Source organism: Aquarana catesbeiana, linkage group LG03, assembly GCF_042186555.1.
Source record: "Aquarana catesbeiana isolate 2022-GZ linkage group LG03, ASM4218655v1, whole genome shotgun sequence".
Classification (NCBI taxonomy): Eukaryota; Metazoa; Chordata; class Amphibia; order Anura; family Ranidae; genus Aquarana; species Aquarana catesbeiana.
In genome coordinates, this window is record NC_133326.1 from 152,729,503 (window position 1) to 152,744,877 (window position 15,375).

Sequence of the window (15,375 nt, forward strand, 5' to 3'; positions counted from 1 at the left end):
GATGGGAGTCGGAGGAGACTTATCTAAGAAGGGGAAAACTGTTGCATTTGAGTCTCCACATAAAACTACAGTGCCAAATTTGTGGGTTTCTACAATTTGGAAAAGATGGGACAAAAAGGATTCTGGCCTCTTATTTGGTGCATAATATGATATTATCGTGACAGCCATATCCAATATATATCCAGTGAGAAGTAAATATCTTCCTTCTGGATCTTTTAGTTGATTTAAAAGGGTAAATGGCATAGAACGATGAAATCCGATTAGAGTCCCTCGTTGTTTAACTGTGGTTGAGGCGGTATAAAATTGTGGATAAGAGGGGGAAAGAAATTTAGGAGTAGCTTTATCTGTAAAGTGAGTTTCCTGTAGACAAATAATGTGTGCCTTCTTGGCTGAGAAAGATTTCATTGCTTTTGTGCGTTTCTGTGGAATATTAAATCCTTGAACATTCAAGGATAGAATATTTATCGGGGCCATAATAAATCAGAGATGACTATCACACCATATAGAATACAATTAACAACTGGAGTCAAGGACACCACCCCGAGAGAAAGAGAAGGAAAAGAAAGGACAGAATAGAAGAGAACAATTTGCAATCGAATAACCCTAATATGATAATATGGTAAGCATAAAAAAAAGTAAAATGCTAGGGTAAGGGAGCGACTTAGAGGAGTAATCAAAAAACTCCAAGAGGCTCCAGAGCCATCCGCAGACGCCCACATAATAACAGTGAGAGTCCGAGGATGGAGAGGGGGGCAACAAGAAGTTCCGAAAGGACGAACTTCGCCGAAGAACCACAGCTCCATTAAAATATGCTACTAAAACTTATAGTATTAGACGCAATCTTAGGCAAACTAAATTATTTAAATCTCTACCGACCTTAAGATTGTTTATTTATATGAAAATCGTGCCAAAAAAAAAAAATTTTTTTTATTTTATATATATATATATATATATATATATATATATATATATATATAAATATATATATATATATATAAACTTCTAAAATAAATAAAAAATATAAAATATATATGCAGACACATATACACTTATATATATATATGAACACACACACACAAATACATATTATTAATAGGTAGGATATTAAGCGTTGGTTATATCCGAGTAACAAAGTGTAATCAAAAAAAACAAAAAAAAAAAAAAAAAAAAAAAAATTTATATATATATATATATATATATATATATATATATATATATATATATATATATATAAAAAAAAAAAAAAAAAAAAAAAAAAGAGAAAAATAAAAATATATTTTCACTGGAAGTTCAAAAACCTGAAACTTTAGAGTTGTGAATAGTGGGTTCACTGAAATAATTTATAATATACTACTGAAGAATCGAATAGAAACTATCTATTAAAAGAAGAAAAAAAAAATTTTTTTTATATATATATATATATATATATATATATATATCAGTCCATTGAATCTTCAATATTAGGGGAAGAGTTATCAAAGCGGCCTCGCTTGTGTAGGTGTTGACGCGAAGAGTTGGGAGAGTTATGTACTCCTGTTGCATTTTGCTGAGGTGAACCTGAGGCTGATCTTCTGCGTGTGAAGTCTTTAGTTGAATCCTGGTCTTTTAGGCCCAACTCGATCAAGGCTGACTGCAGTTCCTCTGAAGAGCGACATATATATTTCGTTTCTAAATGTGTAAATCTGAGCGAAAAAGGAAAACCCCAATGATAAGTAATTTGATGACGCTGAAGTACTTGTAATTGGGGTTTGAGTGCACGTCTTTTTGCCACTGTAATAGGAGAAAGGTCTGCAAAAAGCTGATATACATGACCTTGAAAGGTGAGAGAATCCTTTTCTCTGGCTGTCGCAAGCAATTGTTCTTTAGTGCGATAAAAATGCATTTTAGCAATTATGTCCCTAGGAGGACCATTTATTCTACGCTGAGCTAAAGCTCTATGCGCTCTATCCATTTCTAATCTCTCTATTGGAATACCAGGTAGTTCCTGAAATAGTGCAGTAATAGTGGCTTGAACATCAAGGACAGTCTCAGGGATACCTCTAATCCGCAAGTTGGCCCTACGATCCCTATTCTCCTGATCCTCTAAACGTGACTGTAATACAGCATTTTCTTCTTTCAGGTTCATAAATTCTGATTCGTATTGCTGTGTTTGGCTTTCTAGATCATCCATCCTTATTTCTAACTCAGCTGTTCTTTGCCCCAGGTCCCTAATTTCCTTTGTTAATTTGTCTGTTATGTGGTCTGACGTCTGTTTCAGGGCTTTTTGTAATATTCTCTCAAATTTTTTAAATAAATCTGTTTGTGATGTTGACTGTGATCCTCCTATATCTGTATCAGACTCTCCAGAAAAATCTATAGCGTTTGTAGTAAGTTTCAGTGGCTTAGCAGTATGTGAAGTGCTGGGCTGTGAGGTAACTGCCGCCGCCATCTTGGAAATCTGACAGGCCAGCGTTTCTTTAATGTTACCGGATTTAATTTTGGATTTGGTTCCTTTCAAAACCATTTTAATAGTACCTGAATGCTTTACAGGTAAGTACCAGGTGGTTTTGAAGATTTTCGGCGTCTCTGGGACCTGTAGTCCTCCGGCGAAAACGGCCCTGGAGCGGAGCTCTAAGCAGGCATATCTATCCCCTCAGGCGTCCGCGCATGCGCCCCCCCATAAGCTTATAATCTCATCTAATGGTGCTCTGCTAGTTCTTTCTTGGCTTTATTTGGTGACATCCAGTGTCTACACACTTTGTTTTGTTTATTTTTATTTCCAGTAAAGCTGGTTCCTGTAAAAAGCTTGACACTGCAGAACATCACAACTGGAACAATTCAGGCTTACTGGACTAAGGTGCGAGGAGCTACTGGATATCGTCTTACTTGGTCATCTGCAGGTAGGAAAACATACTTCAATTGCTTTATGAAATTGATCTTGATTTTTTACGTTGAACATACTAACTTTTTAAAGTAGAAGTATACCCTTGCATGAAAATACCACGTGCCAATGTATATTATAATAATGCACGAGGCATAGATATTTTTCTATGAAAAACTTCAGAAACATTATTTTCTTAGTCAATTCTTAAGGGACACAGAGTCAGATTCTGGACAACTATACCGTTGCCCACGGGAGAATTGGACGCTAACAAACAGAGAAAAGTAAACACATTTCATTTGTCATTTTTTGTTTTTATCAAGACAATTTTTCTTCAGTTAAGATTCTTTGTTAGTTGCAGAGCCATAAAGGCTCCTGGATCAGCTGATCCTCAGCGACTCCTTGAAGACTGTACCTGGTCTCCACCATGACAAGGACATGATGTCTGCCTGTACTGTGACTGCCTGTGGTGCTCTTCAGACACCTAGCATACTGTATGAGTTAGCTGCAGAGTTCTTTACAGGTTCAGGGCTATAATATAACTGCTGGTGTAATTCTGTTCCTAAAGACCTTGCTACTGGGATTGTTTGATGAAGGGAACACCACTGCTGCAGTAATTTGCTAAAGGAGAAAAAAAGCTCAATAGAGGATGAGAAGAACTCCCACAAAAGCCATAAAGTCTATATGGTAAAGGAAGTACAAATTAAAAGTCCACTATAGTGATGGCTGCTGCACTTCTTCTCAGGATTTTGTATCTCCTCTATACCCTGTAAAAACAAAAGGAAACAAAGGGGCTGCCATCTAAGTGTATCTTTTTATTAAATGAACACTAAAAACAATTAAGATTACACTCACAGGATGGAAGAGAGTTTGGGCGTATGATCAATTACAGTCTGTACATCTGTTCCAAAGGGCCAATAGTCCAGGGGTAGCTTGGTAGACTCTGTATAGCACACTGCAGCAGGATGGAACCATGGCTGCACAATGGTAGGAATGGCAGGCAGATCCGTCATGGACCGAGTACAGCTGCTGTGTCTCCTGTGATGGAGGTTGGCTGCGTGGCTGCATGTGAATCAGAGCGGCTCCACTGGGCTGACAGACGAGCAGGGAAGTCTAAGGGAGAAATCATAACCAGGCTGGAACACAAGCCAGTGCTGGTGTGGACACGTGACGGATGTCGGGGTGTGGTGACATCACAGAAGAGAGGGACCAGAGAACAGCACTGCACGTCCTGTATTTGTTACTATGCCAGACTGGTCTGTGCCTCTAGTGCCCTGGTTATTATGTTATACTGCATACAGCTTGTCACATGCAAGCCTGTACACTGTCTCTACTGCCTTCAGCTTTAGTTTATTTCACTGCTGGCTCCACACAAAGATCACAGAGACAGTTCACCTTGCTGCTGCCTCACTGCCATTTCAAGTTATATTGACAACTTCTTGCTGAGAGAACAGTCAGCTCAGACTCTGTCAACCAATGTCCAAGGGACTGTTTAGGCTCTTTACAGGTTCAGTCGGATCAGATTCAGAAACTTCTGAAGTCAGTGCTGGAACTGACTCTTCACTTAGAGTACCCAGGACTCCCCCTTCTGCTCAGTCCAGTTTTCTCTGCAAGACAAACTCCTAAATCTCCACTCCCATGTCCAAACTCTGCAGTCCAGAAGATGCCCAACTCTCTGCTTTTGCGTGATGATGACCTCCTTCAAGGCAGTTTCATATGTCCAATTTCACTCCAGACTGTTAAAACTCAACATTCTGGCTGTGTGGGACACGAAGATGCAATCTCTGATTTCCCCCATTTGCCTGACAATCAGGACCAAGTCAGAAAATGTATTTCTTTCATTTGTCTGAAGGTTCTGTCAACGGATGGCAGTGTGATAAGCTGGTAAAGAGTCCTGAGCACTCTTTCAGTGCACTTCATTGCCAAAGGAAGCTCATCTCCTAATAAATATACTTGAGCTATGAGTGATTTGGTTGTCCCTTTATAGGGACCTTTCAATTGCACAGTCATCCAATCCAGTTTCAGTTTATACAATGACATACCAGTGGCATACATTAACCATCAGGTGGAAACCAGAAATCTTGCTATTCAAAGAGATACTGACTAGACTCTGACTTGGGTGGAAATTTACATTTGGGCCTTGTGTGTGGTGCACATTCCAGATGTGGACAATCGGCAGGCGGACTTCCTGTCAGGAACCACGAATCAGACTCGGATAGAAAATGCAGGAAAAATTAAACCTTTTAATGTAATGCTTAAAATGGTACAGAACAGTAAACATAGTCAAAATATAAGACAGGGATCGGAAGCCAAAACAGGTAGTCAGAAGAGCCATTGATCAGGAAACCAGAAATCAGCATAGTCGGAGGAGGAGAAATAGGATCAGGAACCAGAAGGGATGTCAGCCAGTCAAAGTCTTTCACAGGAACACAGCAGAGAAACTCCAGATATGTTGACCAGGCAAAGGCAGTAAAGAAATGAACAAGGTAGTTTAAATAGCCTGAAGGGGCTGGTTGTAGGCAGGACTGACAGGCAGATAATGATAACCAGATGAGCCACTGAGGAAACAATGAATGCTGACAATTATCTGACAGCTGAGCAGCCTGAGCACAGAGAAGAGAGCTGCTAAGAGCCCTGACAGTACCCCCTCCTCAATGACCCCTCTCCCTCAGAGGGGCACCAGGTTTGAGGGGAAAATTTCTATGGAAGACATGGAGGTGAAAAGGAGCATGTACATCCGAGGATGAGACCCAAGAGCGTTCCTCTGGACCGTACCCTTTCCAATTAACAAGGTACTGTATGCGCCCACGGAATCTACAGGTGTCAATGATCGATTGTATCTCATACTCCTCATGGTTCTCACCTGAACCGGGCAAGGACGTGGTACCAATGTGGTGAAGCGGTTGCACACCAAAGGCTTTAATAAGGAAACATGGAATAAATTTGAAATATGCACGTTACTGGTCCTGGCGTTTAAATGAAACTCTCATGTCAGATTCATCTTGTCATCAGGCAATTTAAAAATAATATCGCTGACCGTAAGAATGATGAGGCTCCTCTTCTCTTGCAATAGGAAGCCCTGAAGGCAGTGCTACGAGGATTGTTTATACAACATGGAGCCCGCCTTAAAAAAGAAAGATCTGCAACTATACAAGACCTTCTGTCTAAGCTTTGCTCCTTGGAGACTTCACATAAAAACTCTCTGACTCCAGAGCTATTAGCTTATATATCGTTGACAAGGGCATCATTATTGCAGTCACTAGAGGCTTCATATAGCAGTAGTCAGCACAGATATACTTTAGGAATGTACCCGTACGAAAAGAAGCCTGGGAGACCACTTGCTCGGTCGTTACATCCCTGCTCATCCCAGACTTTTATACCAAGTATAACGTTACCATCAGGGCAAATTACTTCAGAGCTACATTTTCTTAAACAGGCCTGTTGTGACTATTTTGCAGATTTGTATAATCTTGCTCCTCCAGTATCTTCCGATTCAGATTCTTTTATCCATCGTATACAGGAGTAAGTAAGTGAAATTGCCATTCCAAAACTAGATGAGGATAGTGGGAATTCTCTGGATTCTCTCTTCTTGCTTGAGGAACTATTGGAAGCGATTGTTAATACACTGTCGGGTAAAAGCCCCGGTCCTGATGGTTTCACATCAAAATTTTACTTTTAAGGAACCTATAACACTGCTTATGGTTTGGGTGTTTAATAGTATATCTGCTACCAATGAGCTTCCAGCTCAGACACTTGAGGCGCATATCACATTACTTTCTAAACCAGACAAGGATTTAAAGCTATGTTCGAGTTATCGTCCCATATCCTTAACCTAAGTAGATGTAAAAATGTATGCTAAACTGATCGATCACCTCTTCAACCCCTTATGCCAAGTTTGGTACATTCAGACCAAGTTGGGTTTGTCCAGGGGAGAGAAGCTCGTAGTAATACGCTTAAATCTCTAATGCTCGTGGATTATGCTCAATCAGCAAAAATACCAGCTTGCCTTCTCTCTGTTGATGCAGAGAAGGCTTTTGATCGCGTTGGCTGCCCTTTTTTGGAACAAACTTTGGTTCAAATTGGAATAGGGCCAGTATTGTTGCAAAAATGATGGTGCTATATACAGTTGTGTGCATAAGTTTACATACCCTGGCAGAATTTAAGATTTCTTGGCCATTTTTCAGAGAATATGAATGATAACATTTCTTTTACTCATGGTTAGTGTTTGGCTGAAGCCATTTATTATCAATCAACTGTGTTTACTCTTTTTAAATCATAATCACAACAGAAACTATCCAAATGACCCTGATCAAAAGTTTACATACCCTGGAGATTTTGACCTGATAACATGCCTACAAGTTGACACAAAGGGGTTTGAATGGCTATTAAAGGTAACCATCCTCACCTGCGATCTGTTGGCTTGTAATTAGTGTGTGTGTATAAAAGGTCAATGAGTTTCTGGACTCCTGACAGACCCTTTCATCCAGTGCTGCACTAATGTTTCTGGATTCTGAGTCATGAGGAAAGCAAAAGAATTGTCAAAGGATCTGCGGGAAAAGGTAGTTGAACTGTATAAAACAGGAAAGGGATATAAAAAGATATCAGCAATCAGCAGTGTACAAACTCTAATCAAGAAGTGCATGAGGGGTTCTGTTGAAACCAAACCACGGTCAGGATGACAAACTAAAATTTCAGCCACAACTGCCAGGAAAATTGTTCGGGATGCAAAGAAAAACACACAAATAACTTCAGGTGATATGCAGGACTCTCTGAAAACATGTGGTGTGGCTTTTTCAAGATGCACAATAAGGAGGCACTTGAAAAAAGAGGGGCTGCATGGTCGAGTCGCCAGAAGAAAGCCATTACTATGCAAATGCCACAAATTTTCCTGCTTACACTACGCCAAACATTACAGAGACAATCCTCAAATCTTCTGGCACAAAGTCGTTTAGAGGGATGAGACCAAAATTGAGCTTTTTGGCCACAACCATAAACACTACATTTGGAGTGGAGTCAACAAGGCCTATGATGAAAAGTACACCATTCCTACTGTAAAACACGGAGGTGGAATCGCTGATGTTTTGGGGATGTGTGAGCTACAAAGGTACAGGAAATTTGGTCAAAATTGATAGCAAGATGAATGCAGTATATTGTCAAAAAATACTGGAGGAACATTTGCATTCATCAGCTGCGCATGGGACGAACTTGGACATTCCAACATGACAATGATCCAAAACACAAGACCAAGTCAACCTGTCATTGGCTACAGCAGAATAAAGTTCTGGAGTCGCCATCTCAGTCTCCTGACCTCAATATCATTGAGCCACTCTGGGGTGAGCTCAAACGTGCAGTTCATGCAAGACAGCCTAAGAATTTACAGGAACTGGAGGCTTATTGCCAAGAGGAATGGGCAGGTTTACCATCTGAGAAGATAAAGAACTTCATCCACAAATACCACAAAAGACTTCAAGCTGTCGATGATGTTAAAGGGGGCAATACACGGTATTAAGAACTGGGATATGTAAACCAAAAGAAGAGCACACAACGCTCCAGGCAAATCTTCAGATGCAAATGGATGACAGGTGCAGACTCCGGCTCACCACCGTCCTTTATTTGTTCACAACGTTGTGAACAAGTAAGCTATCGCTTGGGAAACATGTCAACTGCTTGTCCTGTGTTTTTCTGATACACTTGTGACAATAAAGGTACATCAAGCAAGTTTTTTGGAAATTCAGAATGTGACCATTTCTTCATTTTATTCGCATGGGGTATGTAAACTTTTGATCAGGGCCATTTGGTTAGTTTATGTTGTCCATGTGATTTAAAAAAAGCAAACACGTGGCGTGGTTTGGTGCTGGACTCTAATGGACGCTTGAATCCTGCGCTCCGGTCCTCAGAGGTTCTCTCTTCAGCCTAGCAGAGCCACTTACACCCGCAGACATGGGGAAATCAAAGGGGAAACCATCCCCATCCCGATCCCGATCCCCGCGGAGACCCGACTCTCAAGCGAGCCGTAGCATACCGGAGCTATTCCGGATGCAATCACGCGAGGCCCCGGCTTCGTCTCGGGCCTACTCCTCCACAGCGCGCTCCTCCAGCCTCAGCCCTTCTGGCAGACAACAGGAGCAATCGCCCACACCTTACATGGAGACAGAACAGCCCCTAAACATTGGGGACTTGAGATTAGTGGCAGAAGACATTAAAGCTTCATTTGCATCAGCGATCACAGACCTCAGGAGGGACATCCAGTCCATGACGGTCCGCACAGATAACATAGAGGAAGCAACAGCCCATAATGAGAACGCCATCCATCGGCTGCAGACTTCCTCCCAGGCACACAATGTTCAGCTCAGAGACCTGTACAGATACATGGAAGATCTGGACAATCGTGGCAGACGGCACAACATACGGGTAAGAGGCATGCCAGATACGATCGACTATACCCAACTTGCCCAGGCAACGATAGCCGTATTTAATGATCTGTTAGGAAGACCCCCCGAGACCCCCATTGAATGTGAACGCCTACATAGAGCCCTCAGACCCAGAGGCAGGGACACAGACCCTCCCAGAGATGTGGTATGCTGCCTGGTTAACTTCAAGCTGAAGGAAGAAATCCTTCACAGGGCCAGAGATCGTCGCAACCTATCATGCCAAGGCACAGAGGTAAAAATCTTCCAGGATCTATCGCCCATTACTCTCCAAAATAGAAGAGACTTGCGCCCCCTCCTTGACCTATTACGCACAAACGGAATCCAGTACCGCTGGAAGTTCCCCTTTCGCTTCTCGGCTTCAGCACAAGGACGTACAGCTAATTTGAGGGTGCCTGAAGACCTCTCCACATTCTGTGAAACTCTGAATATACTCTGCATTGATCTAACTGATTGGTACCGGTCTCTTAGCCCCCCTCATCTCAGAAGATCTAACTCCATGGATGCCATCACAGTTCGCGATGAATTTCATATCAGAAGGCGCAGATCCAACTCGCCCAGGACCAACATGTCTGCAGGACCCAGAAATACCGCAAACAATAGCCCTACGGCATCTCCGGCTCACAGACGACCTCGCCATGGAGGCCCTGAATAATGGGTCAGCTCGTCTTCTCTCATCGTTCATCTGATGCCTTCAAACCTGTTACCTAACACAGAGCCCATTCAGAAATACCTCAATCAAACCTGCCACAATGTAATTACCTACATACAGAAACCTGCCGTCTGAGAGGAAGTGCACCATGTCTCAAATGACCAATCCAACATCCTCCCCTCAACCTGATCTTGGTGGGTGCCCACCGCGTGGATCCAGAGACTTGCCTACATTCAGAAAACATCCCCCACTTCTCTCCACTACTTGAATTCGATGCAAGATCTATGGACTCACCACGATACCCGATCTCCCTCATCTGAAACAACCAACCGTGACTTATACAACACGGAACGACTACTATCAACCTGACCATTGCCACGCAAGTATGACCTACACATGCAGTGTGATGAATAATTTGTGAGACTCGTACATAGCACTCCAAAAAGCCCCCCCCCTTTTTATTTTCCTATATATCTCCTCAACCTCCCACCCCCTCACCCAATGCTCACTTGAGCTTGATTTAATCCTCCTGAACGAGTACTTCTCCCTACAATGGATCGCAAAAGGCAAATATCAAAGACAAGGACCTCATACACCACTTTACAATCCTCCGTAAAAGGACTGGTTACTACACCGGTGTGAGGCAAATGTAATTCCCTCTTTAGAGGGGCGACTCCACATAGAATCTAAGCTAATTGCTCACCACCACTCACTCCCTCTCTACCCAACCCCTTTTGATTCCTCTTTACCATAAAGAGCCCATCTTCATTTGCTTATACTCCTCCTCACCCTTTCCCGAAGTCTGCCAACAGGGGGAAAATTGGATCTTTGAGTCATGACACCCTCTAAATTGCCATGCAAATTTTTACCCTTTATGTACTAGCAGCTCCCGTAGAAGCATTTTCTGTGTAGATTCGCCCACTCTCTACACTTGAGGACACACAAAGCTAACCTACTGTCTCCAGTCGAGACGAAACCCAAAGAAGGCAGATTATTCTGCAAGGAGGTATTATTATTATTATTTTTATTGTTAGTATATGAATATATAATGTTCATTGTTAATGTTATACGTTGAAGACCGCCATATCCCCCCTCTTTGTTATACATGACGACTGATTGACCGGTCGCATTTAACGGCTTTCTTGTTTCCTTATAACGTTTATTGTTGTGTTGTTTTAATATATATATTTTTTTCTATTAGTGTTTGGTCATAACTAATATTACTTTTCTCGAGCTACTGAACAGAAGAACCCGGGTGGGCCTCTGGTGTGTGTGGTTGGTCCCTACACCCCACCTAGGTGGTGATTCCTACTTTATGACATTCTAGACGAGCATACAATCAGGTGGGCAAATTCGGTCTATCTTTACAGCTGACTCTCGGAAAACCCTCTCACAGACCGAATGAGGTTCAGCCGCATGCGCCAGGGGTCCATGCTGGGGTAAATGTTACAATTACAGTAGGGTATATAAGATAATTGTAGAATGCTTAGCTATTGTAGCAGGGACAATTTAATGGCTGACTTCTCTCTTCGCACGACGAACATTTTTACGATTCCAGGGTGGACACCCGTTCTCAATCCTCCAAACGCCAATGATGATGCTCCCCAAAATAAGCTGATGTAATCTATTGTCCCCAGCGACCTCATCTGAGACTTGATATTTTATTTGATAACGCGATACCATATTAAAACCAAGCTTTCCCCCGATTGAACCATAGTCCTCAAGTTAACTGCTATAATCCATTGGCTCTTTCTCATATCTCGCAGATTAACATACCTCTGGGGGCCAGAGGTTTACACATACCAATCAACTCCTTTACTACCGGCACCTTTCACCTCTCCACACAACGGGAACCCACTTTTCCCGTTGACCTTCACCGGACCACGCAACACCTCATAAGGGGGGTCTTTGAACCCTTCCTTACCTCCGGAACTCCTTTCCCCTTCCTATATAACTTTCTATCTCTCTTTCTCCTCCTCCCGCCGTAGTTCCCTCCCCCCCTCTGCCTCTCCTATTTCCCTCCCCAGCCACATTTGTTTTCCCTACTTCTCCTCTGTCTTCTCCATCCCCCCCCATCTCCTCGGTCTCCGCCACCCCAATATCGCTACTTCAAACCGCCCCTTCATGACACCAGTATCCCCACAAACCACTCTTTACCGTACTTAGTATATAGAGTATATATAGATGAATTTGACAGATGCTCTCATTTGTCCAAGGCCTCTCCCCCCCCCAAACAATATGTCTCACACAAAACCTACCGCTAAACACAACACGCTAAATGTAACATCCCTAAACGTGAAAGGGCTCAATATCCCAGAGAAACGCAGTCAAGTTCTCTCCTTGATGCACAAACTAAAAACCAACATCGTCTTCCTACAGGAAACCCATTTCCGCACAGACAAGATTCCCAAGCTCACAAACCACTGGTTCCCACATTCCTTTCACTCCACCAACCCACAGGCAAAAACCAAAGGAGTCTCAATCCTGATCTCTAAAAACGTAATCTGGGAACTCACTGATTCGCTTATTGACAAGGAAGGCAGATACATCTTTTTAAAAGGCAAGATTCAAGGTCGACCTGTAACTCTAGCCAATATCTACAGCCCTAACTCTGCACAATCTAGTTTCTTTAGGCAGATTTCCCAACTTCTATCAAGTTTCTCAACGGGTCTAACCGTACTCGGGGGAGACTTTAATGTGGCTCTACACCCACTGCTAGACACCTCTTCAGGCACCACATCGTTGCCATACAGAACCCTACGCCAAATCAAACTACAATTTCAAGAGCTTCTCTTACATGACACATGGCGCACTCTCCATCCAAACCGAAAGGACTACACATTCTTTTCCGCCCCTCATAACGGATATTCCAGAATTGACTAACTCTTCCTTTCCCAGACAGACCTTCCTTTTCTTTCCCATGCGACAATTGAACCAATGCTCCTATGTGACCACCACCCAATCACAATGACATTGACCTTCCCTGACCGTCATACCACTTCGAAGATATGGCGCTTAGACTCAACTCTGTTGACCTCAGACAAAGATATCAAAAACATTAGGCAAGCCATACACAATTTCTTTCTAGACAACGACAACGGAGAAACAATACCACTAACACAATGGGAGGCCCACAAAGGCGTCCTGAGGGGAAAACTCATTGCCCTAAAGACGTCGCGGAAAAAAGCCCACCAAGCCAGAATCACAAACCCGATTCAAAAGATCAAAACTTTAGAGCTAGCTCACAAACAAACTCAAGCCCAACAGACATACCGAGACCTCATACAAACCAGAGAATGCCTACTCACAGAATTATCCCACAAAACAAAACGTAAATTTATCCTACAACAGAAATTATTCTATGAAGCGGCAAACACTTCGCCAAAGCCATCCAAACGAACAAAGCTCGCTCTACCATCCATACTATCAACGATTCCCAAGGTAGGCCAAAAGTCACAGCCCCGGACATAGCTTCCCAATTTGAGGCATACTATTCCACTCGATACAACCTTAACGCTCAAGCAAACGCCCCCACTACAAATAACGCTAGATGCTCCCTTGTCAAAAATTTCCTAAAAGAACACTGTCCTAAACCCATCGATAGAGAGAACGCCCGCCAATTAGAAAATCCCATCTCTGAAGACGAACTTAAAAATGCGATCAAACAATTAATAGCTGTAAAGAGTCCCGGCCCAGATAGTTTCACGGCCGTATACTTTAAAACCTTCACAGAAGTACTTGCTGGTCCTTTCCTCAAGGCCTTTAACTCCCTCTCCCCTTCCACGCTTCCCTTCCACAGACTTCTCGAAGCCCACTGTGACAGACCTAGCCAGAACAGAGGCTGTTGGAGAGGACTGTATGCAAGCCTGTTGCCTTTTGATTATGGGCCCTGGATTTTCAATGGAAAAATACTCTTTGTGAGGTGAATGAGAAATCCAGGCTGAACTGTACTAATCGGACTCAGTCGTGTATATATGTATATATTGTATGGGGACTCCTTACTGCAAATTTGTGTCCCTGAAGAGGGAGGGGGGATTCCTCCAGCAGCCCCCTGCTGATAAGACTGATTCATTCTGTTGGGACACATCCTGTGAGGAGATGCTGGTGTCATCAGCTCCAACTACCTGTGTTTATATTAATTGAATGAGCTGATGACATTGTCCTCTATACAATGTAGGAGACGGGACGACTCCTATTGGAGCTGCTGCTATTGTGATAAGGTGTCCTGTGATAATTAACTCAGTCTGGGCAAAAGGTCATGCCTCAATCACCTAGGCTGTATAAAGGATTAGTTAATTACTCATGTTAATTAGGTTACGTTTGTATTGTTAGAGTAATCTTCTCCTGTGTATATAAGACTGTATTCTGGTTCTGAATAAAGTGAGTGCTTGGTAGCAACAAGCAAGTGTCGCCTTGTTTTCTGCTCAGAGAGGTTGGGATATCTGTATACAGACTGGGAGGAAGTGGTATATGACGGAAGCACTCAAGCGGAGTGTGGGACATTCCGTGACATTGGTGGCAAGCAGCGGGAAAGCTTCCTGCAGTCTGGGAAATTTAAACCTCCACCTGGATCCAAGATCAGGATAGCAGACTTCAGTCACCCCAGCGGAGATATGGACCTGGCATCAGAATTCCCGGGGCTGCTGCGAATCATCCTTTCAACATACACCAGATACACACTGTGTCTGAGGATGAATACCTGGAGCTTAGGCAGCAAATTCGGGTGGAGCTCTGGATTGCAGCCCTCCGTCTCAGGATACAATGATGCAAAGACACTCCTCCCAGGTGAAACTGCTAGGCTCACTCAGGTTACAATGGTGCAAAAACACTCCTCTCAGGTAAAACCAAGATCCAAAATCATAGAAAAAACAAACAGAGGGACTCCATAGTGCAATATAGCCAGGACATTTATTAAAGAATAAGCCCTCCAAGAGGGTACTCACATTGGATGGGTGCTAGAGTGCACCAAACTGTACAGGTAAAATAATAAGCAGCTGATCGTATGGTGTGCGGTATGGCATGTGCAATCCTCCTCCTCTGCTGACAGCTCCGTCCTACCCCTCCCCGACGCGTATTCGGCACAGGGGTTTCGTGCCTTCCTCTGGGGGATAACATTGGACGGATGCACAGTGTGAGATATATATGCTGTCGGCGGCCATTTTGCCGAGGACCGCCGACCACCGTATTAAGAGACGAATCACTAAAGCGGACATTTTGCCTGTGCCCACCAGTCTATAATGTGACTTCAATACTGTGTAATGATTGGAAAGTGAAACCTAATCACATATCATCCAATCGGATTGTGTCGGCGGCCATTTTGCCTAGGCCCGAGGACAGCTCTAGTGATGGGCTACACCTATAATGTGACCTAATCACATATCATCCAATCGGATTGTGTCGGCGGCCATTTTGCCTAGGCCCGAGGACAGCTCTAG

At 43.1% G+C, this 15,375-nt stretch overlaps 1 protein-coding gene across 1 annotated transcript in view; it reads left to right on the forward strand.

The window, feature by feature from the left end:
* The window catches only part of LOC141131772 (uncharacterized), a 759,715-nt gene that overhangs the window by 136,124 nt on the left and 608,216 nt on the right, over positions 1-15,375 (forward strand). Inside the window, exon 11 of the mRNA XM_073619424.1 lies at positions 2,763-2,879. Within this exon, the coding sequence (XP_073475525.1) occupies positions 2,763-2,879 (117 nt within the window). The remainder of the gene's footprint in view (positions 1-2,762; positions 2,880-15,375) is intronic.